The sequence below is a fragment of the Lepidochelys kempii genome, chromosome 15, assembly GCF_965140265.1.
Source record: "Lepidochelys kempii isolate rLepKem1 chromosome 15, rLepKem1.hap2, whole genome shotgun sequence".
Taxonomy (NCBI): domain Eukaryota; kingdom Metazoa; phylum Chordata; order Testudines; family Cheloniidae; genus Lepidochelys; species Lepidochelys kempii.
In genome coordinates, this window is record NC_133270.1 from 10,736,310 (window position 1) to 10,764,091 (window position 27,782).

General features: G+C 47.5%; 1 protein-coding gene across 1 annotated transcript in view; it reads right to left on the reverse strand.

The window, feature by feature from the left end:
* Positions 1–27,093, reverse strand: part of PXN (paxillin) — a 62,860-nt gene extending 35,767 nt beyond the window's left edge. The window contains exon 1 of the mRNA XM_073313316.1: positions 26,542–27,093. Coding sequence (XP_073169417.1) covers positions 26,542–26,554 — 13 coding nt within the window. The 5' untranslated portion in view covers positions 26,555–27,093. The remainder of the gene's footprint in view (positions 1–26,541) is intronic.
* Positions 27,094–27,782: the final 689 nt, after the last annotated feature.

The window sequence follows — 27,782 nt, forward strand, 5'->3', positions numbered from 1 at the left end:
TATGAACCAGTGGCAATTAATACTGACCATGATACCTCAACGTAATTCCCAGCAATTGCCAATGTTCTGTCAATGATTTAGACAGCTTGGGACAGTGGTTCTCAAACTGTGGTGCATGCAGCCCCACTTGATAGTCTGCAGAATGAAATATGTAGCAGATCAAGCAGTGCAAGAAAGGGCAGTTGGGGTTGGGAAAGGAGTTGGGTCCATTAGAGGATCCCTTTTTTATGAGAAGGTCCACAAAATGAAAACGCTGGAAAACTTCTTAAGATAAACTACTTTTACCAGTTCAAACAGCACTGAGAGAGTTAATCATCTCCATAAGTAAGGCTAAGCTGTACACTGTACATTCCTTCCCTATCTCTCCTGCACTAGACACCCATGCACAGCCCTATCAGACGGAGAATAGCTCATACATTCCAAGGACTCTGCTGCAGTTTCCCTTGCATGTCAGCACTTGCTGCTATCTGGAGAACACAGTATCCTCAGGCAGAAACACCTCTACAAGCAGCCACACAGGCAAATGCCAAGGCTTCCTACATCCCAGGTTTGTCTAACAATCACAACACAGCAGCTGGAAGGCGCACAGGATCAGTTATCACAGAGCCCCCTTTACACATTTACAGCACATGTCAGTCTCCTTTTCAATACAACTAGCAGTTGCGCTTTGGCTCCTTCAGTAGACACTATTTAGCAAAGCCTTCCAAAAGAGGCGCAGATAACATTTTCACTGGCATTTTCCCTAGGACATCAAGGTTTCCTCTTTGTTTAGCCCCCTACTGAAAGCCTCCTATGCATTCTAGGAATGTCCCTTGAGGGAGGAGAGAACATGAAGCAGGAGACAGCAGTGAAAGAGTTATGGTAAAGCCCACAGCACAGCACACTGGCAAAGCTAGAGCAGGCATAACTGCTGGCCTCCTATCCACCCTGGCTCCTTATAACATAGGTTGCCTTCCACTACTCATGTGCAATCCATGAGATTTCCACAAACCAATACACTCTATTCCTCCTACCAACCCACCCTCATGCCCCACAGCAAGATATTCGCACAAAGAATTACCGGAGAAGATGTTTGCAATCCAATTTTAATGATGTCATGTCTAGCTCTCAGCAGAAAGGTACTTGCTAGCTACATTACAGAGGCTTCTCTGACTACCAGTTCATAAGATGGGAGACTACATCCCAAGGAGATAGTCAGAGGAAAGCATATACTCACTCTTCTACCCACAGTGATCCCTCCCTTGTTTCCAACAGCCTATTGCACTAACTGAAGTCTGTGAGTTAGTGGTACAGACACATTATATCATTAATCATACCAAGGATGACAGAGTTGGTGCCAGAGGCGAGAGGAATGCCTAGGATTTCCATAGGCAGCTCATCTTCCTTCACAGCTGAGGAGGGGTCTTATTAAGGTAAGTGGACAGAACACCAAAAAGGAGCGAGTTTGTAGCACAATCTCTGCCCTACACCCAGTCTATTGGTCAGAAAGGAATGGTAACGTAATGAATACAAGATACCCCAAACATTTCATAACTAGCAGCCTTTAATTTTCCACAGCTAAAGGCCACTTCTGTGAATTCTGATCCATCAGGCTATAACACTACTCCTTGTGGAACATCTGGACAGTGAGCAATAAGGATGGATCCAGGACTTTTCCACTAGCCACAGTGCATAGCTAATGCTGCCAATGTTCAGCCACAGAGCTGGTCTCCTAGCAGTGCCACAGGAGATTCTCATCACCTCTACAGCTCCCTCATGTCCCAGAACCAAGGATGTGGTGGGCAGTACTGATGAAATATATTTGGTCATATGTGCTACGCTATCCTCTCTGCAGCCAGGTTGGTTAGAACTCACACCCATCTTCATATGTGAATGCACCACGACTCTCCCGAGCACCCAAAAATTGTTTGGAACTGTCGGATCTGGGCAGTGGACATCTCCAGGGGCCTGGTAACTGGGAGCAAAGAGCAGTAACTGCCAAGTCAAGTTTAATCAAAAAGGATACAACATTGTAGGAATGGTCACTCTATGCCGGGGTGGCCAAACAAACTGTTGCTCGCAAGCCGCGTTACAGCTCTTTTACAGTTAAAGAGCGGCTCGTGGCACTTCCCATGCCCTCCTCCCATTCTCCACCTCCCAGAGTGGGGTGGGGGGACGGACAGACAGCACAGGACCTCTGCCTTGCAACGGGGTGGTGGAATAGGGGCTTCTTCACAGCAGGGAGGGGAGTCTCGGGGCTTCAGCCCCACAGAGCGTACCACCAGGGCTCAGGGCTCCAGCAGGTGCCTCCCTGCTCTCAAACTTCTGAAGATTGTCCGGGCTCAGAGGGTCTATGCAAACCCAATCCAAGTTAGCTTTCAGCCCTCTAAGTGACATACCATTCTCCAGCCAGTTTACCCCAATACCTGAAAGACACGGCCTGGATTCAGATCCTTACACTTTCACTATCCTCCTGTGAGAGACAGTCCTGCTAACTCTCCAAAACCTAGGATTTCAGGGTTGAGAGAGACTCCTCTGGACAGACCTCCTCTCAGACAAAAGCCCAAGAGCCAAACTTTAAAACAGCAACCCTCCTTTCCCTCATTAGTTGCAAATTAATCTTGCCTCCCCCAAGCTCCACAAGTACATGACTTGCACTCTCATTTACAGGGAGACAGCTCAGGGCGGTAACACGATCCCATGCAGGACAGTTTTACATGGTGAGTAACTGCAGAGGAATGGGGAGCCTGGGTATATTTATCCCATTAAGCAGCCTTTCAGAAGGAGCACTTGCAGTCCACTAAAAGAGCTGATCCAACAAAGACATGCTGGAGCCTCCCTCCCCAGAACGCCTATAGGGGACAGACCTGCCCACGCCCTGGCAGAATCAGGCACCCATGGAGAGGGAAGAGGCGGGGGCGCTCTTGAACTGGAACATCAACAAGGGCAGTCCCTTCAGAAGTGCAATTTTAGCCTAAAAAGGGGAGAGAATAATCAGAAAGTGGAAAACAGGGGCAGGAAGGTGTGTAAGCTAGCTCCTGGTATAAGGAAGCCTAGGCACAAAAGTCTAATAGATACATCTAACCACAAACTACAAAAGGGACTCTCTAAAAACAACTCACTCCAAGGACTACTACCAGAATAATAGCAAAGAAGCATAAACTAGAATATTATATTTATCTGCATTACCATAGCACCTAGGATCTCTAGTCACATACCAGGAGCCCTTTGTGCTAGGTGCAGTACAAACAAAGACCAAAAAGATGGTCCCTGCCCTAAGGGGCTTACAATGTAAGTATAAGACAAGAGACACCAGACAGGCAGGGGAGCACAGAAGTAACTAAAAAGACAATACTGATCAGCATGATAGGCAGTGGTCTCTAAATACTAGCAGCCAAACGGCTAGCAAGATTTTTATAGGCATAAAAACTAACCCCCTAAAATAGCCCACCAATTCATGTATGGCAGAAAAGATGTAAATACAGTTTAGCTTACCTTCATTCTGGTAATATGTAAGACATTTTGAAAAGAGGCCATTTAAAATGTTTCCATAATTGAATGACACTTTGAGATTCTTACATAGAAGGCACTTGAAATCGAAAGTACTTCCCAGACATTAATGAATTAAGTCTCACAACCCTCTTATGAGGTAGGAAATGATCATTATACCCATTTTTTCAGATAGGGAAAAACTAAAGACACAGGATACGTCTACATTGCAATTAGACACCCGCGACTGGCCCATGCCAGCTGACTCAGGCTAAGGGGCTCGGGCTCAGGGGCTGTTTAATTGCAATGCAGACATCTGGGCTCAGGATGGAGCCCAAGAAGGGCCGTCCTTACCCATATGCAAAGTACGCAGCTGCGTAGGGCACCAGGAAATTTGGGGCACCATATTTCCTGGTGCCCTGTGCAGCTGTGTGCTGCTCCAGCCCCTGCCCCGCTTCTTCCCCAGGGCCCCCACCCCTGCTCCACCCCAGCCCCGTCCCCACTCCACCCTTTCCCCAAAGCCCCCACTCAGCCCCACCCCCACTCCCCTGAGGACTGCAGCAGGGTCGGGCCTGCACTCACTGGCAGCGGGAAGTGCAGCAGCCTGGCCCCAGCCACACTACTGGTGAGTGCTGGGGGGTGGTTCCCCCATTCCCCTAGCCAGCCCACCCCCACGGTTGCCTGAGGCCAGCCACCCGTCCCCCACGAACACCTGAGGTCCCCCACTCCCACCCATGGGGGGGCTGTGTAGGGCCCAAGAATAGCTATGGACAGCCCTGAGCCCAAGCTCTGGAACCCTCCCACCTTGCAGGTTACTAGAGCCTGGGCTCCAGCCAAAGCCCAAATGTCTACACCGCAATTAAACAGACCCTTAGCTCGAGACTTGTGAGCCTGAGTCAGCTAGTATGTATGGGCCAGCCACGGGCTTTTAATTGCACTGTAGACATACCCACAGAGAGAAGTGATTTGCCCAAGACCATATGAGTACTAGCAATGGTAATACAGACCAAACACTGGTATTTTTCCCTGCTCTGCCCAGATCTTGGGCAAGTCAGGTTGGCTTGACCTGCTCTTATTAGGGTTAGATGACATGGTAAAAGACCTCAGCAACTGATTTGTAATAGTGCTCTAGCAAATGTTATTCCATTCAGGTTCTTATACTTTGCCCACCACAGTCATATCTGTGCAAGCTACAGAAACCATGGCACAGACCCACTTCTTTCTGTCTGCTTGCCTTACAATGACCTAGCCTCCACTCTGATGGGAGATCAGGTGCACATTCACAGAGAAATCCTTGGGATCCCTCTATCCTCTGGCATCACTGTTGGCCTTTTGGATGAAAAAATGAGGTAATGTATCTACAGCACTAACCACTACAGCTGCATGGGTGCTACAGTAAGGGGCGGAGATTTTCAGGAAATTGACAGTGTACGCAAGGCTTCAGACATCAATCAACATAGCAAAGCAACAGATAGAGATCTATGGGCAGCTACATCACACAGCAGACGGACGGACGGACACACTAACTTTTTACCAGAAGCATTTTACAATTGTTTTAACATGGTTCAGGCTAACTCAACAACTTTTGACCAGCCAGCATGAATGGAACCACACCAAGTCTAAACAGAGTTGTAAACACAATTATATTTATATTGCCTTAGGTTCTGTCTCTTCTGAGGCTCCAAGATACATCTACGCTATGTGAGGAAACTACTGGAGACACTATCATTATATGGAAAGAAGGATACTCACCTGGTTCCAGGACTTCTCTATTCTGTTCAGGTTCTTGTGAAGCCCTCATTACTTTAGTACCCAAACACCTTCCAGTCATATATTAAGTGATGTGACTTACATGTGTCACATATGGCTCGGTCTCTCCCTCCCTGTCCCCCAGGAGAAAACGGTATGTTTTTAAAAACTTTATTACAATGTACACTGCGCTATGTATTTGTATTAGTAGAGGCAAGGTTGAAAAACTGTCCCTTGTGTTTGGAAGGAAAAGTGGCGAGATTTGTGGGGGACCCGTTTATTGCTTCCACAGATTCAAATAACTGGGACTGCAATTAGGGTTGCTAACTTTGTAATATTTAAAAACTGGACACTCCAGCAGGAGCGCCAGAAGTCCCATACCTCACATCCTCTTGGAAGGGGAATATGAACACTGCACAAGGATTGCACTAGCTTTTGACACAGACCTCTCCTTGCCTCAATCTTCTGAATAGGAGCCAACTGTATGAGCTGGGGAAACCCTCGAAAATCCCAACAAGTGAGCTCAGACCAGACACAGGAGCCTGGTGTTGCTGAGCTGATTTCTCTTACGAGAAGAGTCAAGAGTACTGTTCATACAGTGTGCTGAGATATGAAGTACATTTCAAAAGCGTTCCTGGAACTGGCTCAGACCAAGCCCCATCACTTCCTTGCAAGTTTACATAAATAATTTGCTGAAACCCATGACTGCACAGGAGCTCAGCAATGGTACACTTGGCAGCATTAACATGCTGAAGGTGCTCCAGGCTGTCAGCACCTCCCAGGGTCAAACTTTTTGCTAGCAGCTTCCCACCGTGGGAAGCCTTCTACACACAGACTCTATAGGAGACCAGTTGGCCATACTGTGGCTGTGTTCCACAAGTCCCTGTAAACCACAACCCCTTTCCTTGAGTCAGCTCCTCCGTTCCCCCTCCTCCTGCCAATGAGGCAACAGACTAGGTATTTTTGGAAACGTTGGTTCCATTCATATCAATATTTGGACAGGTAACTAAGCCCAATCTTAACCAGACCCACAAGGTATGATCGCATAGATTCACACAGACACAGTGCATAGGCTGAGAGAAATTGCGAACTGCCTCAAAGATCAGCTGGTAGTTTCCTGAAAGATCAGCTCAAATCCACAGCACTTACTTAAAATCCAAACAGTACAAGGAAACCACAAAAGAAAAAAGAAAAGGAGTACTTGTGGCACCTTAGAGACTAACAAATTTATTTGAGCATAAGCTTTCGTGAGCTACAGCTCACTTCATCGGATACATAGCACATCAAAAATGTTCCACTTCATTCCAACCTCAGAAGCTAGACTGGATCTAAACTCAAACAAGCTGAGAGGTGTCAGCAAAAGGGTGTGTTAAAAAAGAATTAAAATCAGATTATGCATTTCCCTCTTGTATTCACAAAGACAGCCTGCGGCTCCCTTCCACTAAGTCTGCTCTCAGTCAGATCATGGGGCTGTTTCACAGTGCTGTGTAAGCATCCTTCTACTAAACAGACTAAACTGGACTAGTTGCCCTCCAGACTTCTGAAGCTCTTGAAAGTACAAAGCTAACACTTAGAAGTGGCTGGATAGTACTTGTAGTTATAAATGCCAAGATAATGCTAATCAAATCTCTCAGGCGTTAGACGATTGCTTACAGGGGTCAGGAAGCAACATCCCCTAACCTCTGCTATATGGAGTGTTGCAAGTGAATTGTCTGGGGTGGAGGTGTCACTTCTTCTGAAGCATTAGGTGCTGGCCACAGACAGAAACGGAATGCTAAACTTGAAGAAGCAATGGTCTGATCAGATACCACCACTCGTTTGTTCTTATATGCTATTGGGTTGGAAGGTTGTGCTGGGATTAGAAGGCTACAAAACCAGATGCAGCCACTCCAATGTCTTATGACTTAGGCTACAAAACCAGATGCAGCCACTCCAATGTCTTATGACTTAAGCTACATCCATGCTACCCACTCCATCACACTGCCTAGGATAATATACACCATGAAGTCACCAAGTGGAACCCTGGGAGCAGTAATCCCCACTTTACTGGATGTGCATACCCTGATGAAAATCATTGGCCACTTTGCCCACTGTATTTTGTCCCTTTAAATCTCTATCAGCTTCAACTCGTCGTTGTGTACTTTATACTTTGCTTCCAGTATTGAGCATCTGAACTTAATTGGAATAGTGCAAGTTCTTCCCTGGGCTCCGGGACCATTTACTTCCCTTACTAAATATCCTGCTACTAACTTTTTTTTTTTTTTATAAAGAGGTGGGGTTTTGTTTTTTTAAAGTCTGTACTTCTGCTCTTTAGCCAACAGCAACTTTCCCCACTTAAGAAATAGAAAGACACCTTAGATTTGTTTCCCCTTGTTTTTAAGTTTAGTCCTCATCCTAGCAAACTCACCTCAGGTCAAAAAGGATTATCATATACTGGGTCCTATGGCTTCTATGCTTTGCTCCTTTGTATTAGGTAATGACAATAAATACAATGTACTTCATTTTACAGCAGCTACATGTGGCCATCTGGCTCCTGGTAAACAAGACCCTCAGTTGGGCAGAGTTTAGATGCCCCTGGGATAAAGGTTCACAGACATGAACCCCAGTTGTATGAAGCTAGAATAAGAAAATATCCCATGCGGTAGATGTATTAGTTCTCCCCATTCATGTGGTACCTTTCCACCCAGACTCATTGCAGAGATCAGGAGTTCATGGACCTCTAGCCCAGATCCTGAATGAAAGGAAGTGATTGCCAAAGATGTGTAAACTGACGGAAACTCCCTTATCTGCAGCTTCACAAACAAACTCTAAAACAGAGTTAGGAAAGAGTTCAAAAAGTCACAGCACATGAGCAAACCAGCAGCCAGAGTTGCTCTCAGTTGCTAGAACACAGTAGGGATGCAAATACCGTTTAAAAAGTTAACCATTTGTGACGAAGCGGGACTGTTCTTAATGTTTCCTCTGAACAGTGTGGGGGTGCCTCAGTTTCCCCTATGCAGGTCTTAAGTATCTAGGTGGTGGGATAAAGGTGTATGATCATTGCAGAGCCCTAGAGGGCAGGTGTGTGCAGGGGTCTGGACACAGAGAATGGCCGACACCCTGTTTCCTGGCAACTGACGGCCTGGGCCCTTCCCCCCTGCAAGGTGAGAGCTAAAGGGTTGGAGAACAAAGGAATCAGGTGACCTCCTGGCCTGGGAAAGGGACAAAGCCCAGAGGAGGAGGGGCTGGAGAGAGTTTCAGTTTGGGGCTGGCTGGGGACATGGAGTGAAGTGCAGATATGGTTGTCTGGCTCACTGCCCCCCCCCCAAAATGGACCCAGCTGAGGGGTCCTGTTCTCTGCACCCACAAGCTCTGTTTTAGACCATGTTCCTGTCATCTAATAAACCTTCTGTTTTACTGGCTGGTTGAGAGTCACGTCTGACTGTGAAGTTGGGGTAAAGGACCCTCTGGCTTCCCCAGGACCCCGCCTGGGCGGACTGGCTGTGGGAAGTGCACGGAGGGGCAGAGGATGCTGAATGCGCCGAGGTCAGACCCAGGAAGGTGGAAGCTGTGTGAGCTTTTTGCCCTACAGACAGTCTGCTCACAGAAAGGAGACTTCCCCAGAGTCCTGACTGGCTTGGTAGGGAGGAGATCGAGAGCATCGCCCGGGGACTCCGTGACACCATTTAAAAGAAATATTTGTAATCGTTTAAACAGTTAACTGTTAAGCAGCTGGGCCCATTCCAGCCGGGTGCCACAGCTGGGTTCATTCCTGCCAGGTGGCGCTGCTCTGGCTGGCACAGGGCCATGGGGCCGCTGGGACCGGCTGGCCCCTGGCACGGGGCCCAGGGTTTAACAGTTAAGTCAGTTAACCGGTAAGACAATGCTTACTGGTTAACCGGTTAACATTTTTTACTTCCCTAGAACAGCCAGTTTCTAGCAGGCTGAAGAAGATGATCCCAGATGGGAGTAGATTGGCCTCTCTGCTAGGACTGCCAATTGTGGTGGATAGGGACAAATGGAACGAGTACAAACATTCACAGAGGATTAAACAGTACAAATTTGTCGTTATTGACCTGGGCTGGATTTGAGCCAGCATCCTTGGGACCATGACCAGTCCACTGAGCTATCCAGTCCTCCATTTATTCTATCACAGGCAAAACAGCACTGCAGGAATTTCAATCAGATGCAGGCTTACTCCCAGAAAGTTTCTAGACCTGGGATCAACACCTTAATTCAGAAATAAAAGATTTGCTCTACTCTGACAAAACACCGCCAGGAAAACCTTTATGAAACTCAAGCAAGCAGCCACTGACTTGGCCCCTCCATAAACAACTTCCCAGGGCCAAGGTCCCTGATCAAAACACTGGTTCCCTCATATTCCTACAGGAAGAGGGGCTCAGCCAAGCCAGTTATCTGAGGAACCAGACCCTTCCTGCTACATCAGCATGCAGCTCTTCCACAAGAGCCAGGTCAAACACACAGAATATATTGCTATCCCTAGACTCTCATTGAAATACCTTCAGAATCCTGTACAAAGGATACATCACCATTCAAGCGCAGCTTCTCACAGGGAGCAATGAGCACCAGTCCAGCATCACACCCTCGAGGTGTAGGAGACTCCCAGGATTCCAAAGTGCCAGTTCTGGCAGCCAGAAATGCCCATTCCATGGCACACAAGACCAGGACATAAGCTGGAACCTGTTCACAGCCACACATTAAGATTGTCCCAACAGAAATAGGCAGTTCTAAGCTGTTTCCAAAAATCAGAGAAACATCTATTTACAGGATCATAAATATCACTGAAAGACCATTCCTGAGTGCAAGGATTGTAAGCGGAACTGAGGACACTTTCCAGCCAGCGGACTAGATACAAGGTAAATACAAAGTGGAAGGGGTGTTAGCAGCTATAGGAAAAGCCCTGCAATAGGAAATTTAGCATGTCAAACACAGGGCTGCAAGATGCTTGAGATCTCAGCATGCTACCCCCATTCCAAGCTGTTCTCTCCACCCCAAATACTGGCATCAGCCTGAGCTAATTGGTGTCTGCCCTCATAGCTGCTGCAAGAGAAAAGGGATCCCACTATCCTGGCTACTAGGATGGGGAGCCAAGCTCTTTGATTCCCTTACTCTCCTTTCCTAGCAGGCTTTATGCCTGGACCTCTGTTCTTTAGTGTGGGCAATTCCCTCCCACATCTGCCTGAAAAACATAGACAAAACATGCAGCATGGAGAATGCTCTTGGGGCTGGAGCTCTACTCCCCACACTGCTGAAGACCAGAGAAAACTTGGAGAAGAGCTCCAACCTGAAAGATCCAGCTGTGGAGAAGCAGCATACAGCCACTGCTGGGCAGTGCTCCAATTGCCCACTCACCAGCACATCTTGCCAATGGATAGTGGGCGAGTACATTTTTTGAGCCCTGGGTGGACTCTGTTTGGTTACAAAACCCAAGTAACAGAAATACTGACATAACAGTAGGAATATATTGACAGGTTTCAGAGTAACAGCCGTGTTAGTCTGTAGTAGGAATATATTGCAGGCATCCATATCAGAACAATAATCTCTTAAAGCTACAACATCGACTGGTACAATAGTAACAGTGGATCATTTCAACTACCCCAATATTAACTAGTTAATGGCACGTTTGGAACAGTTTGAAGAAGCAGCTTGATGCCATATACAACTGCAGGTTAGAGCAGTTTGAGCACCTTTATGGAAGGAAAGGATGCTAGATCTGAATTCCCCCATGAAGAAAGTGCAGGAGCTCTACTGGGCAGTCATCATGGCACAGCTAGGTTAGACTTCACAGCAGAGGACAACTCCCTTAGGGATAACAATTATCAGCTTTAAGGGTCTGACCAATCATGGTGCCAATCACCCTTAGATCCCATTGATGCCACTGCAGACAACGGTTGACTATCAACCTATGAACTGTAAGGTCTTCAAGGCTGGGACTGTCTTTTCATTCGGTGTTTATACAGCGCCCAGCACAATGGGGTCCCGGTCTATGACTAGGGCTCCTAGGTGCTATAGTAATACAATCAAATAAGAATGGCTGCAAGCACATCCAAAGAAAGATGTAAAAAACTTTACACCACACAGCCCCCAAGTGAATTATCTGTCTTCTTCAGAAATCTGTCAGAGACGAGAATGCCTGTAGGACTTTGAGCAAAAAAAAAAAAATAAAAGGAAAAAGGGAGAGTAAGTCGCAGGGCTGTACAGAGAAGTTACATAAGATTCAGGGGGGAAACAGAATGTTTAAACAGTTCAAGTACTGTCCAAACAACAAACAGATTTGATTATAAGCTGCCAAGCAGAATGGCAGTTGTAAATTTAAAAGATACACACAAAGACAATGATATGAAGGACAGAAATACTAAGATAAATCGTAAATCCATTCAATACATTAGAAGCACAAATGCTGCCATGAAGACTGGGGGGCCCTCCAGACCACCAAGGGGAGAGGGGCCAGCAACAGGATGAGGAAGCAGAAAAGAAATGAAATCCGTATCAGTCTTTAGCACTGAAAACTATAGGAACATTCCGATTCTGAAGATTATTTTAAAACAGGAAAACAGAATGCAGGCTTGATACATTTTAGTCTTTATGGAAGATGTTATGGAGCAACCTGAGAAACTCAAGTGCAGTAAATCATTCACATGGGAAGGCATTTATCCCATGGCTCTAAAGTGAGTGAGTGCGAAGATACTGAGGACAGAAAAAATATATCGTTAGAAACACAACTGCACCTGCAGATTAAAATGCCAGTAGTGGTGGGGGCAAGGTAGATCTGGGAAATCACAGATGGATGAGCACCACCTCAAGAGGTTAGGTGATTATAACATGAGTAAAGAGAACCTGATAGGTCAAACAAACAAGCCTCACAAACCTGCTTGAGGGTTTTTTAAAAAAAAGTTAAAGGGATGTTCGTTCGCACATAGAATTTGCTTAAAGTGTTCTTCTCTCTAATTCTAGCTACCAATAAAGCGCCTTCTAAATAGCATGGCTGGATTTTCTTTTAATTCTTTTTAAAAATATGTAAGGATTTTTCTGCCTTCCCTGCTGATGTTTACAGAGCGTTTCCAGCAAAAGAGTGTGAGATGACCTGAGAGCAACACCAAACAGTTTCCTTTAAGAGAGAAGAAAGGCGAACTATCACCAATATAACAGCAACACTGACCACACATTTAACCTACTTTTCAATGACATTTCTCTTAGAACATAAGAATGGCCCTACTTGGTCAGACCAAAGGTCCATCTAGCCCAGTATCCTGTCTTCTGACAGTGGCCAGTGCCAGGTGCCCCAGAGGGAATGAACAGGTAAACATCAAGTGATCCATCCCCCGTCACTCATTTCCAGCTTCTGGCAAACAGAGGCTAGGGACATCATTCTTATGTTCCATGGGAGGCACTGGGATCTGTTCCCCTTCCTGTTCCCTCCCTGTCTACGGCCAGGAGAGCTGGGCCCCTGTGTACCCCTCTCATTGCACCCTTGACCCCCACCCCTAAAGAGAGAGAAGAGGATTGGTCCTAGGAAAGCTGCCCTCTGGTGCCACCTAGGGCCCATAATTACATTGGCCAGTCACAGGTCTGCACCTCCTTCCTGGGATGACCTTCCTCCTTTTCTCCCTCCTCTGTCACATTCCATCTCTCCTCCTCCACGGTCTCCTTCTGCCCCTCTGGCTTCTTCTCCCATGCAGAGTGCGCAGTGAGGGTCTGACAAAAGGCAAGCTGCACCGATCGTCAGCAGGGCTTGGGTACTGCATTCACAAGCCACTGGCAGCATGTTGCACTCTAACTGCCCTGTCTGGACCCTGCTGGCACACTCTAGATACCCAAAGCACATTGACTTAGTCCAACAGGGTCCACAGGGCAGTGAGACTGCAACGCGCAGCTTGTTGCTTGAGCGGTGAATCCAGCAGTGCCCCAAACCATTCAAAATCACCACGGCTTGCCTCTTACCAGACCCTCACTGCACAGTCTGTGCATGTTCCACAGGGGCAGTGGAAATGAATGTCCTCATAGGTGCAATGCTATTTGCAGTGTTCATCAGACCCGAGTGATGGTGAGTGGTACACCTGTGTGTGCTTACAAAATTAGATTTTAAGAGAGAAATAGTAATTTTGTAATTACAAGTAAAATATAGGAGGATTACTGAAAATGAGGGTGAGTTGTCATCTCTGCTACAGCAGGTAAAAATAGATTCAGACAAAAGTATATTTTTCAACCTTAACAGTGCATCCTTAATAAAAACAGAATAGTGACCTGGTGGCCATAATTTCCTTGGACTAGCAATGTTTTTGACACCATCCCTCATAAAAGATTATGGAAAAAAACAATGGGGTAGAAGGCAAAGTCATTGCATGGATTAAAAGTTAGTTAAGCGTTAAGGACCAATCTTAGTGATCAGCAGTTTCTCAGTATGATAACAAAGGGTGCCCCAAGGATTAATACAAGGAACAGCATATTATTTATAATTTGGCACGAGAAGTGGACAGTGAACTGGTGAAGCCTGTGCATGGCACTAAGGTTAGTCCACTCTGGAATCTTTTGTACCTTTTCCCAAGCAATGGTGTAACCACAGAGCTCAAGAGTTTCGCCAATGTGTCATGTAAACACAGTGGTCCACAGAAAAGCAGGATAAACAGTTGGAGGTTTGGGCAGGAGATGCAGAAGGTGAGAGCTAGCAAAATCTAGAGTAGTTTACCCTATAAAGGAGAAGTGTTAGAAGGCACCTGACTGAAATTCTCTTACCTTCTTCCACAGCATGAGAAGAAAGGGGGCATTTGTTCTAAATGCACTGCCTTTTATACCACAAGGGGTCATCAAGACAATTGCTGTGATCAAATAATTTTATGACCATGAACATATGTACCTATGCAAGGTAAGACAATGAGAGTTGTAATCAGATCACAGGACATTAGGGTGCAAACTGATCATCTGCAAGAGTCAGACAGGAGTATCCCCTACTCAGAGGGTGGAGATGGATGGCAGGAGAGAGATCACTTGATCATTACCTGTTAGGTTCACTCCCTCTGGGGCACCTGGCATTGGCCACTCTCAGCAGACAGGATACTGGACTGGATGGACCTTTGGTCTGACCCAGTATGCCATTCTTATGAAAACACCATTGCACAAATGGTCAGACACATGATGGCTTTCAACCCTCCCACCTTTTGGTGAAGCATGCAGCATTGGCCAAAGACAGCATAGAGCACTTCATGAATAAACTGTCTGATGTGGCATGGCAACTCCTATGTGCCTAGCTAAAAATATTGCCATGCTGAGCAAGCGTATGGAGACAGGTCTGCTATGTGGAGCCATGCTCCTGCTCATCACATTGCACTTGTAAGTGGAAGCCAGAGCATGGCAAACGGGAAATGAAAGTCTCACCATGTAAAAAACCCAACAACCCTCAATCAATCCCTTAATTTTCAAATCAACTTTATTCTTCATTCACTTTGTTTTCCCTCTACAGTTTACCATAGAATTAGATCAGCCTTCCTGCTCTTACCTTCATCCTCCTTTGCTGGGGTCTGTGCCCCACTCCTAGCTGAGAAATATCTCCTGCTTTTCACCACACCCTGAAGGCTGCCACATTCACAGAATCACAACTCATGGCCGCAGTATAGTGGAGACCAGAAGATGAACCCCAAGAAGGAAATAGGTTTCATAAAGGTAAGAGTAAAGACCACTGAAAAAAACAACCTTTAAGTACCAGTCAAAATTGAGAGGTCTGTCTTATTGAAATGGAAGCAGCACAAGAAATACAGTCCCTCCCGACCACACACACAGGATCCCTTTTTAAACCTAAAACCACATCCTAAGGAAAAAGGGTTTTCATCCTGAAAGAAATTAAAGTCCCCATTTAGCTTCAGCCTTGGTTGTCCCCCTCTGCTCCCTGGACATCTAGGATCGTTGTGATCCTGTAATATGAAACAGAGTAATTTATATTAATGCACTGAAGTCAGGGAGCCCAGCCAGCAACAGTCAGTGCAGCACAAATCCAGAATGACTTCAGTGTCCCAGCTCATCAGACTCCCAATCTCCTGACCTAGGACCTGGGGAAAATCACATTCACACCTTTGCTATACCAATAGCAAAAAAGCTATAGCTTGTAGGCTCACAAACACATTCATGTACACACAATACCTTAGCATTCCACTACTGTCCAAGACTCCAAAATTAACTTGGTATGATATCTGAATTCAGAGAGCCTACAGGGAAATGCACAGAGATGCTAAGTCTTGGGTCAGTGGTTCGGCCAACCTATGAAGATAGCCTCCTTCCCCACCAGCACAGACTCCCCTCCTCTTCCATCTCTGACTGATCCAAGTTTCACTGCTCAGCGCAGCCGGAAACTAGACCGAATTCAACCTCCCAAAGCCAAAAAAAAAAGAAAGCTGTTTCTGCCAAGAGAGCACTGAATATGCTGCATTCCATTTCATTAAAACAATTACTAAAGAGCTAGCCAAGAATTACATAAAGCTTCCTCTCTGCACCACCCCGAGACCCTTCCCTCCATCCCCCCCACCCAATCTTGCACACCATGCAGCCTCCCAGCTCCGCACACAGCAAGTCCATTACACATCACACCACAGTGAGATCATGCTGGAGGAAGCAATGCAAAATACCTCAAGTGTCACTAGCTACTCCATCCCCCCCATTCCAAAACTTATGCAAGATGAAAAGAGACCAAACCTCCAGCACATCTGAATGCCCCAAATCCTCTCTTGCCACCACCAAAATGGTGTACTAAGGTGGCGCACGTACCTAGTCTACACAGCCCTTTGCTTTTTGGCCAAGATAAAGCTTGGTGGCATTTACTAACTGATAGGCTCTCTATGGGGCAAGACTACAACTGGCCCTTGCAAGAGGATGAACTATGATCTAACCAGTCTTTTCTCTCTCTAACATCTCTGATCCATGCCTCTAAACAAGCTCAAGAAGCAGAGGGTCCTGGAGGTGCCAGATGAAAGCAACCCTTTACTGAAGTATAGTAGCAACATGCCAGATTGGCTATGCATAAGAGACACTGCCCACGGGAACTGCATGGGAGAGCCAAACAGCAAACCTCAGATTAAACTCCAACAAAATTGACTGAAAACTACAAGCTTGGGGCTATAGAATCTGTCTGATGATTCATTCCAAATGCTACAGCTCCCAGCTTGACTGACAAGTCAGAGCTCCTCATATTTCACAGCAGGAATAAAGGGCAGGCTTCTCCTGGGCCATGCCTCTCACCCACCTAGAGCAGTAAATTGGCCACTGATGAGAGATTTCGTGATGTGAATGAAATGGCATTTCTCTCCCTTCCCCAGGACTCCAGCTCTCTGCAAGGATCCTATCTAACTGCTGAAGCTGCTCACAGCCAGTCAAAACAGCCCCAGCCCCATATCACACTGTTATCAGACTTTAAGAGCCCAGGGAGAGGGAGGAGGGAAAGAAGGTTACCCAGCTCAGAACTACTATTTCCAAACAGGTTCACTCCATTGGCTACTCTTGGGTACAAGGGACAACTTGCAGGGACAAAACAGAGTCACAGGGTCACCTGCCAGCAGAGAGGATTGGGGAGGAAAAAACGTAACTTGCAATAAAGAGGGAGTGGAGAGAGAGAAGGCCACTAGATCCCACCCACCGCTCATAGCAGCTTTGGGCCCCACAAACCATAAGACTGACCCCAACTTATGCTCACTTATTCTCAGGCTCTTTTGCCTCTTTCTTCATACAGTTTTTGGGAATATACTTCCCTACCCCACAGGAGACTTTATTAATGTGAATTAAGCTGGCCCAACTCAGTGTCACTAGTGGTAAAAGGAACCTACTTCACAGAGAAAAGCCTTTAGCTTTATTTATAATAAAAAAAGAAGGATGGAGTCCTTAATCCACCGCAACTCAGTTACAGTCCACCTATCCAAAAGCTCGTCTATTCTTGCCATTTTTACAGTGTGCTCATGAAAAGCACCATACCAATTTAGTCCATAGACAACCATAAACACCCCTGTCACAGCAAGGTCAAACCCTCTTCTCATTTTGCTCTCCAGAGATGGAAGAAAAGTGAGATATTATCCGAGAGCTAGACAAGCAAAGGATTAAATCTGTCTACCAGCTCGATTCTGTGACACAACTATGGGGCTGGATTATTCCTGGAGATCGCATGCTGTTTGATTTATGAGTGAGCCACTTAAACCCCTAGCTCCCCATATGAAGTGCCACTCTGTAAAGCCGATTTCACATGACCTACAGGGATATGTACCATGAACTGTGGGAAAAGCAGCATAGCAAACTGGTTTGAAGTCCCCAAACTACCTTAAAAATGTTTAAATAACAATCTACGCCCATTTTGAATGTGGGGAAGGTCCAACACAGACAAGAAGCTGCCATATGAGATGAGCAAAATTAACAGTCTCCTTATGTAGCTGGTCATAGGATCTTTAAAGCTTGTCTTCGACAAACAACCAACTCTCGGGCAAGAAAGGGATACTTCCTGTACCAGACATGAATTACTCCTCATTAAAAGAAGAGAAACTCCACCCAGAGAGAGAATGTACCAGGCTCCTGATCAGAATGAACCTGGAATCCCTGGGGCTATTTTAGAGCCATCTACTGCAGCTGAAACATCAGAAATGTTTTTAGCCCCAAGTCAGTGGCTCTGGTATGTCTTGACCAGGGATTTGACAGTGTTAGCAAAAAACTCTAAAACACAGACAAGACAGTGGAGATTTGAACGTGTGCTATAGTAGTCAAGTTGAAGGTTGCCATTATTTAATGATGACCACACTACAACATTTTATTTTTAGAGCATCTTTAATGCAGAGCATCAGAAAATCATTCACAGACTCAGGCCACATCTACACTACCACTTATGTCGGCAAAACTTTTGTGTCACCCTGAGCGACATTCGTGGTAGTGTTCACAGTGCCAAATCAGTGGCAAAGCTTCTCCCGCCGACATAGCTACCACCACCTGTTGAGGTGGTTTTATTATGTCGACGGGAGAGCTCTCTCCCATTAGCACAATGCAGTTATACAAGCAATCTTACAGTGGCACAGCTGCATCGGTACAGCTGTGCCGCAGTAAGCTCGGTAATGGACATAGCCTCAGTCATATGCTAGAGTAAAGAGGAAAATTAGAGAAAGAAACTTATGTGAGGACCTGGGAAGGGAAAAGCTCCAGAAAGATGGGACAGCAAAGCGGAAAACTTGGCAGGTAGGGAACTGTTATCCCTATTTTACAGATGGGGTAAAACTTGCCCAAGGTCTCATAGCAAGTCTATTGAAGAGGCAACAACAAAACCAAGAGTCTGCTGATTTCCTGTCCTGTGCTTTAATCACTAGGCCACACTAGCTTAGCTATGACAGTTTGTACCCCAATAATAAAAATGTTATTCAGGACAGGCTATGGTGAGCAGGGAGCAGATGACAGACCTGCTCATACATTAGAGGGGCTTCCCACAGTTGACATGCCACTTCCGAAGAGCTGCAGTGTAGAAGTGTGCAAACTCTCTAGCATCACAAGGGAGCAAACAAAAATAGACACAAAATCAACTTCAGAATACAAGGGAGGGCCTGTGATCTAAGGCCTAGAACAGGGAACTGGAGACCTGATTCTCCTCTCATTCACATTGTTTTTATGCCAGTGTAACTTCATTGACTTCAACCGAGTTATTCCTGATTTTCATCAGTATTAGTGCAGGGGTTCTCAAACTTCATCAGACCGCAACCCCCTTCTGACAACAAAAATTACTACACGACCCCAGGAAGGGGGGTCAAAGCCAAAACCCCACTGCCCTGGGCGGGGGGGGGGGGGGAGAGGGAGTCAAAACCAAAGCTCCAGGACTTCAGCCCCTGGGGGTGGGGGAGGGGGCAGTGCCTATACCAATGCAAAACTCTAGTGAAAAACTACATTGATGTAATTACACTAATGCAAATTTCCTTATACAAGGAATGGGGATAATACTGACCTACCTCAAAGGGAGCGTGAGGCTTATTACATTACTCTTTGTGAAATGCCAAGATACCCAGACAAAGTATTAAACTAGAGTTCACGTTCTCCAGCAATAAAACAGCCTTTTTCCTAGGAGTTGTATTTATTATAAATATAAAAGAGGGATGAGGAAAAGAGGGCCTGGAGAAGTAGAAAGTATTAGGATTCCCCAGGAAAAATGAAAAATAGGAACCAATAAGTAGGGAAGGAGGGAGACAGAGAGAGAGAGAGAGATATCCAGTGGATAATAAGGTGTAAAGGAGGTTACCCATTAGTTTCTCTAACAGTTGATGGAGACTAAGTTAGAGGATCCATTTCAGCCAGGAGGGCAGCTGGACATTTGGCTATGTTGACCTCTCCCAGTTGGAGACAAAGAGGCTAAAGACAGCACAGAGTCCAGGCTTTCAATGGAAATATACCAGCAAGAAAATGAGCCTTTTTCTGCATTACACACTGCTTGAGGCAGAGGATTCCCTGTCTGAGTCCCCCAAGACAATAAAGCCCCTGTTTTATGAACAGGGTCAGTACAGCTAAGAAGCTGAAACAAGTCAGATTCCTACTGTGATGGATACTAAGCTACGTCGACACTAGAGACCTCAGAGTGGTACCGCTGTACCAATACAGCAGCACCTCTCGTGTAGCTACTCTATGCTAGCGGGCCGCATAATGGCACCACCCCCAATAAGCAGCGGTAGCTATGTTGGCAGGAGAAGCTCTCCCATGACATAGAACTGTGCACAGTACCACTTATGCCAGCGAAACTTATGTCGCTCAGGGCTGTGTTTTTTCGCACCCCTGAGCAACGTAAGTTTTGCTGACATAAATGGTAGCACAGAGTTGGCCTCAGTCCTGTTTTGAGTCTTTTTGCCCAGCAGCAAAGAGTCAGGGCTAGTCTACACTGGCAGCCCTTTAACGTGGCTTGTGTAGTCGAGGCAGAGCGCTGGGGGAGAGCTCTCCCAGAGCACTAAAAAAACCACCTCCACAAGGAGCGCAGCCCAGAAACTTGCTGTGTTCGAGGGGGGGTTTTCACAACCCTGAGTGAGAAAGTTGAGGCACTGTAAATTGCCAGTGTAGACAAGCCCTCAGAAACCTGACCCAGCTGAGAGCCAAGAGGCTGAATTTTTGCAGCAATGTTTCCCACCAAGACCATTTACTGAATGTAGGCCACAATGAAGCACTTTCACACTAAACATTCCATCAGAGCAGCCCAACCAGGTCAGCTCTACAAACTGCAAGGCATCTAACCTGAGGGAAGTGAGTCAGACAGACCCATCATCAACCAAGGGAGAGAAAGACAGACAGCATGTCGCTGCAGAGCACAGCAATCTTCCCCATACCAGAAGAGACAACAAACAGATGTCAACATATGCACCCTGTTCCACACTTAGGACTAAATACTGCTTCCATGAAAATCAAAGGCAAAACTCCCTCTAACTTCAATGGAGCAGGGACAAACCTTTAAAAAGAGGATGGGAGAGATGTGCCACCACAGAGAAAAACAAAGTTTAAAATAAAAACTTCTCATGTAGCTGAATCTTTTAATCTAGCACTTTACCTAATCCATCAGACAAAATAAGCAACCTGCCACCAGCAGTCAGCAAGTGTGTCTAAAATCAGAACGCAACTGAACAGTCTAATGTTTATGCACAGCCAGAATATTGCCATTAATACATTACTTATTAAACACCAAAAGCATAATCTGTATTTATGAAACCTCTTTTACGAACTCTGGTGAACAGTTCCCAATCCTTTTTAAAATGAAGGCACTATTGTTTTAGCTGGATTTTGCAATCAAAATGAAGCAGAACAGTATCATGAATTTTTAACACCTCAAAAGAGACTATTCTAAAAGCAGAACCATTTTTGTGTAAGTTACCAAGACTGTGCTTTTTTTAAACCAAGCTTAGCAGAGGTTTTGCAGAAGTGTTTCCACGCCTCTGTCATTTCAAAGAAAACAGCTGATGAAGATTTAAATATCCACCTCAGTGCTTGAAACTCAAACATTGCAATTTGTACTAGTCCATAAGGAAGACAGAGAAAGTGACTATGGGCTCATCTACACTTACAATGCTGCAACAGCACAGCTGCATCACTGTAAGGGTGGGCGTCTCCCGTCAGCATAGATACTCCATCTTGCGAGAGGCAGTAGCTAGTTGACAAGAGAAGCCCTTCACCAACATAGCGCTGTCTACACCAGGATTTAGTGCGTTGCACAGTTATGTGGATTTTCCACACTCCTGAGCGACGTAGTTCTATCAACATAAGTTGCTAGTGTAGACCAAGCCTAAGAACTAACAGAAGTAAAACTGGACTTTTTTATTGTCCAGAGTGAAATGCAAAATACACACCATAGTTAAAAGTCAATGAATTTAAAACAGTACCACACATAAGGGATTATGTTTAATAATGCATTATTTTTAACTTGACAGCAAATTTTATACTTTTAAAGAGGGAAAAACAACCACCACACAGATCACTTCCCTCAGGCCATAAGAAACAGAGAGGAAGCCAAACAATCAAGCTGCATCTGAAATCTACAAAACAAGCAGCAAATTTAAAGCTTCCCTCCTCAGGTGGTAGGCCTAACATGGTATCCAAAATAAAACAAGATAAGACAGATTTCATTCTTCCCCTCCCCTCACTGTGGATCTGGTAGAGCCCAATGAGCAGACCTGAGGGATACCTGTTCCGACAGGGTAGGTTCTGCACTAGTATTGATGATTCAACATCCTCCTTTGTCATCTAAAAGAGTCATAATCAAAACGCATGCCTTTGGCAGTTATCCTGCTGGGAATCCCCAAACCATCCCTTCCTGCCTTACATCACACTGCATTGTTCTTCTGGTATTCAATGGGCAACAGACCCAAAAATAATGCAGACATTTCCCTCTTTTTAAGAAAGTAATTTCATTTTCCACACTGGTTTATGACACTTCAGAAAGAGAAACCCAGTCACCAACCTTCCTAATCAACTTCCAAAAACCTGTCTATGATATGCACCAATCTCTTCAAAAGAGCAAGGGACACAGATCTAAATAGATCTCTCACCTGCGCAAACTCCCCTTTTGTCCCCATGTGCTGCTCTAGTGTATAACAGTGCTCACACAAAGAATGCATTGCACCACAGACTTCTCATTCACTGTGACGTACAAGTTTCATCTGTAGAATTTCTGAACAGTTTCTGGCATGGCCTGTGTGTTGGAAGACAAATTCCTTTAACACTGGAGAAAAAGCAATAGCAATCTTTACTTGCTGTAAACAAACCCCTAAAACAACAAAGATCCATTCACACAGACCTTTCATGATAGCTGCCTTTCCTGATCTCTACTCACAAGAAGCATGAAAGTAGGATTCTTCTGGATCCTCCTCTTCAATGCATAAGTCTCTCCACACTATTTTTTCAATAGGTTCAAAAGTTTCAGCAATATAGTCAAATTCACCCATGATGTAACTTCACTTCAGCAGACTTACACCAAGCATTACTTTGTCCCATACCATCCGACACACTATCCTTTCTCCTCTCGGTTCCCAAAGACTAACATAATTATAAAGAGTAGACAGCTTTCATGTTAACAATGATCTGCAACAGGAAAAGTAACTGGGCTTGCAGCAGGTTCACTTCTTTATGGTGGATACTATAGATATGAAAAGCTGTTAAGAGGGAGAGAGGATTCTACTTTTTTATATTTAGCTATTCAGACCTTGTCTATCCTGGAAGACTCTATGGACAAATGGAGAACTGTTACAGTCATGACATGGCAGAAAAGCAAAACTTGAACTGCTGAGAGAGGAATGGATTTTTAATTCACTTTTTTTTTTAAATCTGTTTTGTGTCTGCTCATGCCAGCATATTTAACTCCTAACATCCAGGGAGCACTTGAGAGGAAGGACACCTTCATTAAAGATTCAAACACTTGTATCAATTAAATCGAAGTATGAAAAAATTCCCAATGTACACCCAACAACTCCTATAAAACCAGAGAAGACTCTACTTGAAATTTCAGATATTTCTAACATAAAAAACAAAAGCAAAACAAAAAATTAGCTTTCAGGTCTTCTTTATACATTGTAAAGCACCACAAAAAGGGCACAAACCCAATTTTTCAGACTTCTGCAATTCACCTTTAATCTTCCCACTCTATGGAGATATTAGATGGAGGGAAAAAGCCACTATTGATGCAAGCAATAAGCTATCTGGCCAGATGGCACAGCACTTTGAATTTAAGGAATGTAACAGCTGTAGCTGGCACAGCTCAACTCCTATGGCTTTAGAAGCATGTAGGAAAGGCTCTAAGATGGTCCTAAAACATTATCTGTGTGCTCACCCATGAAGATACTCCTCAGCAAGCCAATAAATCACTAGGGATACATTACTAGTAAGAACGCACTGAAAACCTGGCACTAAAAGCCAAACACCACTTGGCCAAAACCATATCTCTGAAAGGTGCCTGAGCTGTGGGATATGAGGGAAAACCCCACAAAAAAAAACAGGACTGCCTCCTCCTAAGATACAACTATCAGTTTGATGCTATTGGAGGTTCTTCTCCAACATCTAACTAGGCTGTTGACCACTTCCATCTGGGAGGGGGCTTGCTCACTAAGAAGGGAACTGTTGCTCCCCATGAATGTTAGAGCTGCAGCATGCCTCCCAAACACCAACTGACTGTTTCTCAACAGTTTTATCCCAAACCAGTTTAGACTATGTTTTCTGAAGGTGTTACTGCCGGCTTGAAGCTAGCACTGTAATTCAAGCTTCTGGGTCCAGTAATAAAATTGTGATTTTCTTGGAGCAGATCTTAAGGGAATGTATGGTTTCTATTAAAGGTATGATGAAAGTAATGGATTGCAGCCCTACCCCAGTGCTTGATTTAATCAGTTTCATAAGCAGAACTTGGTCACCCTAACATCTCCCAGAACACTAGGGAATTTCTGGGGATCCATCTTCCTTCCCTGATAAGGTGTGGGAGGTAAACAGAGATTCTACAGATCTTTCGCATAAAGCCAGTTGTTTGACATACTCCTCTACAGAGGAGTTGTGAATGGTTCATAAGGTTGCTCTGCACCTAAGGGAGCAGCAGAGAAAGGACATGATGACAGAATAAATTCTGAATATGATTGCATCATGGTTGCAATGTGATTGCAAAGTCTGCTGGTCAGTTTCATCTCAAAGGTTCCTAAGAGATCACTTTATATATGCAAGCCAGGCCTAAAAACAGAAGCCAGACACTATAGCAATGGAAAGGGAACGAAATGTGTGCGCACAAGCGTGGTCAAGGTGCAAACTGATTGAAAGAGAAGGTGCAATTTCCTGGTCAGAATACAAGCAGAGGAAAGGGTGAGCAGTCTAATATGTGCACAAGGGAAAGGTGGGGAGGCTATGGCAGATCAATTGGAGACAGGGTGCACAATAATGGAAGAGCACAAGCAGGGTACAGGCCAGTGGTGAGGTAAAAGCTAGGAAAGAGTGGAGTGGGATACACACTGGGAGGGAGGGGAGGTGGAGGCGCAAGCAGGTTTACAAAACCAATTGGGGGTGTAGAAAAGTGGGAGATGGGGGTGCTGCAAGCTCAGGGAGATGTGTTCAGGGGGGAGAGGCTGAGGGGGATGTAGGCAGAGGCTTGTGAGGGGTTGCAGGCTGGGGGAGATCTGGGGGCACAGGCTTAGGGATAAGCATATGTAGGAGAAATGAAGGAGGTGCAGGTTGAGGGATGTGGGGGAGGGGGTGCAGGCTGAAGGGGGTCTTGGGGATGCAAGATCAGCGGGTGCATAGGTGGGCAGACTTGAGGGTGCATGGGGGATGCAGGGGATATAGGCAGAGGTGGTGCAGGCTTGGGGTTGCAGGCTGAGGGATGGAGTGAGGGGGATGCAGGCTGAGGGAGGTACAAGCAGAGGCAGGTGACAGGGTGGGGTGTGGGCTGAAGGGATTGGGGGGTGCAGCCTGAAAAGGAAAGGGTGTGGGCTGACGGGGGCTTGTGGATTGGGGGCTGTGAGGGATGCAGGCAGAGGCAGGTGAGAGGTTAGGGGTGTGTACTGAAGGGACTTGGGGTGCAGGCTGGAGGGGAGGGGGCTCAGTGGTGTGTGGATGTGCAACGGGGGGGTACACAATCTGAGGAAGAGGGGGTGGGGGTACAATCAGATTGGGGAGGGAAGGCTGAAGGCTGGGGGGGAGAGGCTGAAGGGAATACAGGCAGAAGCCGGTGAGGGGTTAGGCGTGTGGGCTGGAGGAGAAGGGCTCAGAAGGATGCAGGCAGAGGCCAGGGAGAGGTTAGGGATACGGGCTGGGGGAAGAGGAGGTTTGGGGAGTGCAGGAAGAGACCAGTGAGGGCTGGAAGGAGTTGTGGGGGTGCAGATGGGGGGAGGAGCTGAGGGGGATGCAGGGAGAGGCCGGTGAGGGGTATGGGCTGGAAGGGGGAATGGGGTGGGGGAGAACCTGAAGAGAAGGCAGAGAGAGGCCAGTGAGGGGTTAGGGATACAGGCTGGGGGCAGAGGAGATGGAGGTGCAGTGAGACGCCGGTGAGGGGTGCGATCTGGAAGGGGTGCAGGCAGGGGGAGGAGCTGAGGGGCTGCACGCGGGGGAGAGGGGCTGAGGGGTTACAGGCTGGAAGGAGTTGTGGGGGGTGCAGGTGGGGGAGGGGCTGAAGGGGTGCAAGCGGGGGAGAGTCCAGGGGAGGTGCAGGCTGGAAGGAGTTGTGGGGGTGCAGGTGGGGAGGAGAGGCTGAGGCAGAAGCTGGGGGTTGAGGGGTGGGCTGAAAAGAGTTGTGGGGGTGCAGGCAGGGGGGAGAGAGGCTGAGGGGGTGCGGGCAGAGGCCGGGGAAGGGCGGAGGGGGTGCGGGCAGAGGCCGGGGGAAAGGGGGGGCGGAGGGGGGGCGGGCGAGGGGGTGGGGCTGAGGGGGGCGGGCAGAGGCCGGGGGAGGGGGGGGGCTGAGGGGGGGCGGGCAGAGGCTGAGGGGGTGCGGGCGAGGGGGTGGGGCTGAGGGGCGGTGGGGGGGACTGAGGGGTGCGGGCAGAGGCCGGGGGAAAGGGGGGGCTGAGGGGGGGCGGGCGAGGGGGTGGGGCTGAGGGGGGCGGGCAGAGGCCGGGGGAGGGGGGGGCTGGGGGGGGGCGGGCAGAGGCTGAGGGGGTGCGGGCGAGGGGGTGGGGCTGAGGGGGTGCGGGCAGAGGCCGGGGGAGGGGGGGCTGAGGGGTGCGGGCAGAAGGGGGGAGGGGGGGCTGAGGGGTGCGGGCAGAAGGGGGGAGGGGCTGAGGCGGTGCGGGCAGAGGCCAGGGAGGGGCTGAGGGGGTGCGGGGGGGGTGGGGCTGAGGGGGTGCGGGCAGAAGGGACGGTGATCGCCCATGGACCGTGCCCGGGTCTCGCACTCACCCAGGTCGTCCATGATCCGCCCGGGCCCGCAGCCGCCGCGCTCCGCTCGCAGCAACTTTCTCGGCCAGCCGCGCGGGCGCGCTCCCGCACCGCCTGGACGGCGTGCGCGCCCCCCGAGCGGCCGGGCGCCGGGACGCTGCCCCCTCGTGGCGGGTCCGAGAACGTCAGCTCCCGTCCGGAGCCAGGGCCGGGCGCGGAGCCGCAGCCTGGGGCCGGCGGGCGGGGGGGTCAGGACGGAGGCAGCCTGGCGCGGCGGGGCGGTGCCACAGGGTGCCGCGTGGTGCTTGGTGGCTGGATGCTCCGTCGCTGGCCGGGGGTCTGTGCTGCGGCGTGGAGCACGGTGGACACGACCGCGGGGTGGCGCCAGGGCCGAGCTGCGCCCTGCGGTGGGTCCAGAGGTGCTGGACCCCAGCGGGAGCCATGAATTGCGCAGTGCCCCTCGGCGGCGCTGGGCGGCCCCTGGCTTCTTCGGGGCACCGGACGACGGAGGCGGCTGAGGGACTGCCACCTGGTGGTGAGCCTGGGAACTCCAGCTCCCAGCCTGGCGGGACGATCAAGAAAGTGGGCTGCGGCCCAGGAAAGTTTTATGCCCGAATAGATTTGTTGGTCTCTAAGGTGCCACAAGGGCTCCTGGTTGCTTTAACAATCTACATGTCTGTCGAGTCTACCTCATGATGTACCATCCCTTTATGGTAGCCTACCTGACTTCTTCAGCTGTGTCAGTCTGGTTTCCCCAAACAGCTCCCCAACTCTTACCCTCTTGAGAGAGGGAGGGAGTCCCTGATGATCCGGCTAGAAGCTCCTTTGTTCTTGTCGGTTACCAGGCCTTAGCCTTGCTTGTCCAAATCAGTTCAGTAGCCTCAGCTGGAGATAGAGCCAGATGCCTCAGAGCCAATGGCTCTGCCACTGTCCCATAAGGGCCGCCAGGTATTTACTGTGGGGTGGCTCACCCTCAGCCATTGTTTCCATCCTGACTGCTTTTCCTTACAACTGCCTATTAAATTAAGCTCGTATATCCATACAGTAAATGTCCAAACCATATCAACCATACAGCGTTCACAAATTATTACAAGGCAGCCCCACTTCTGTCACAGCTAGTATTTGTACCACTCTGTCCTCTTATCTTATTGTACTCCAGATGACAGGATGGTTAAAAACAGTCACTGGCACTGGTGAGCAATTTCCTGAGAATTGGCAGTGTAGAAAAGGCCAAAGGGATAGGGAACTCAGAGAACACCACT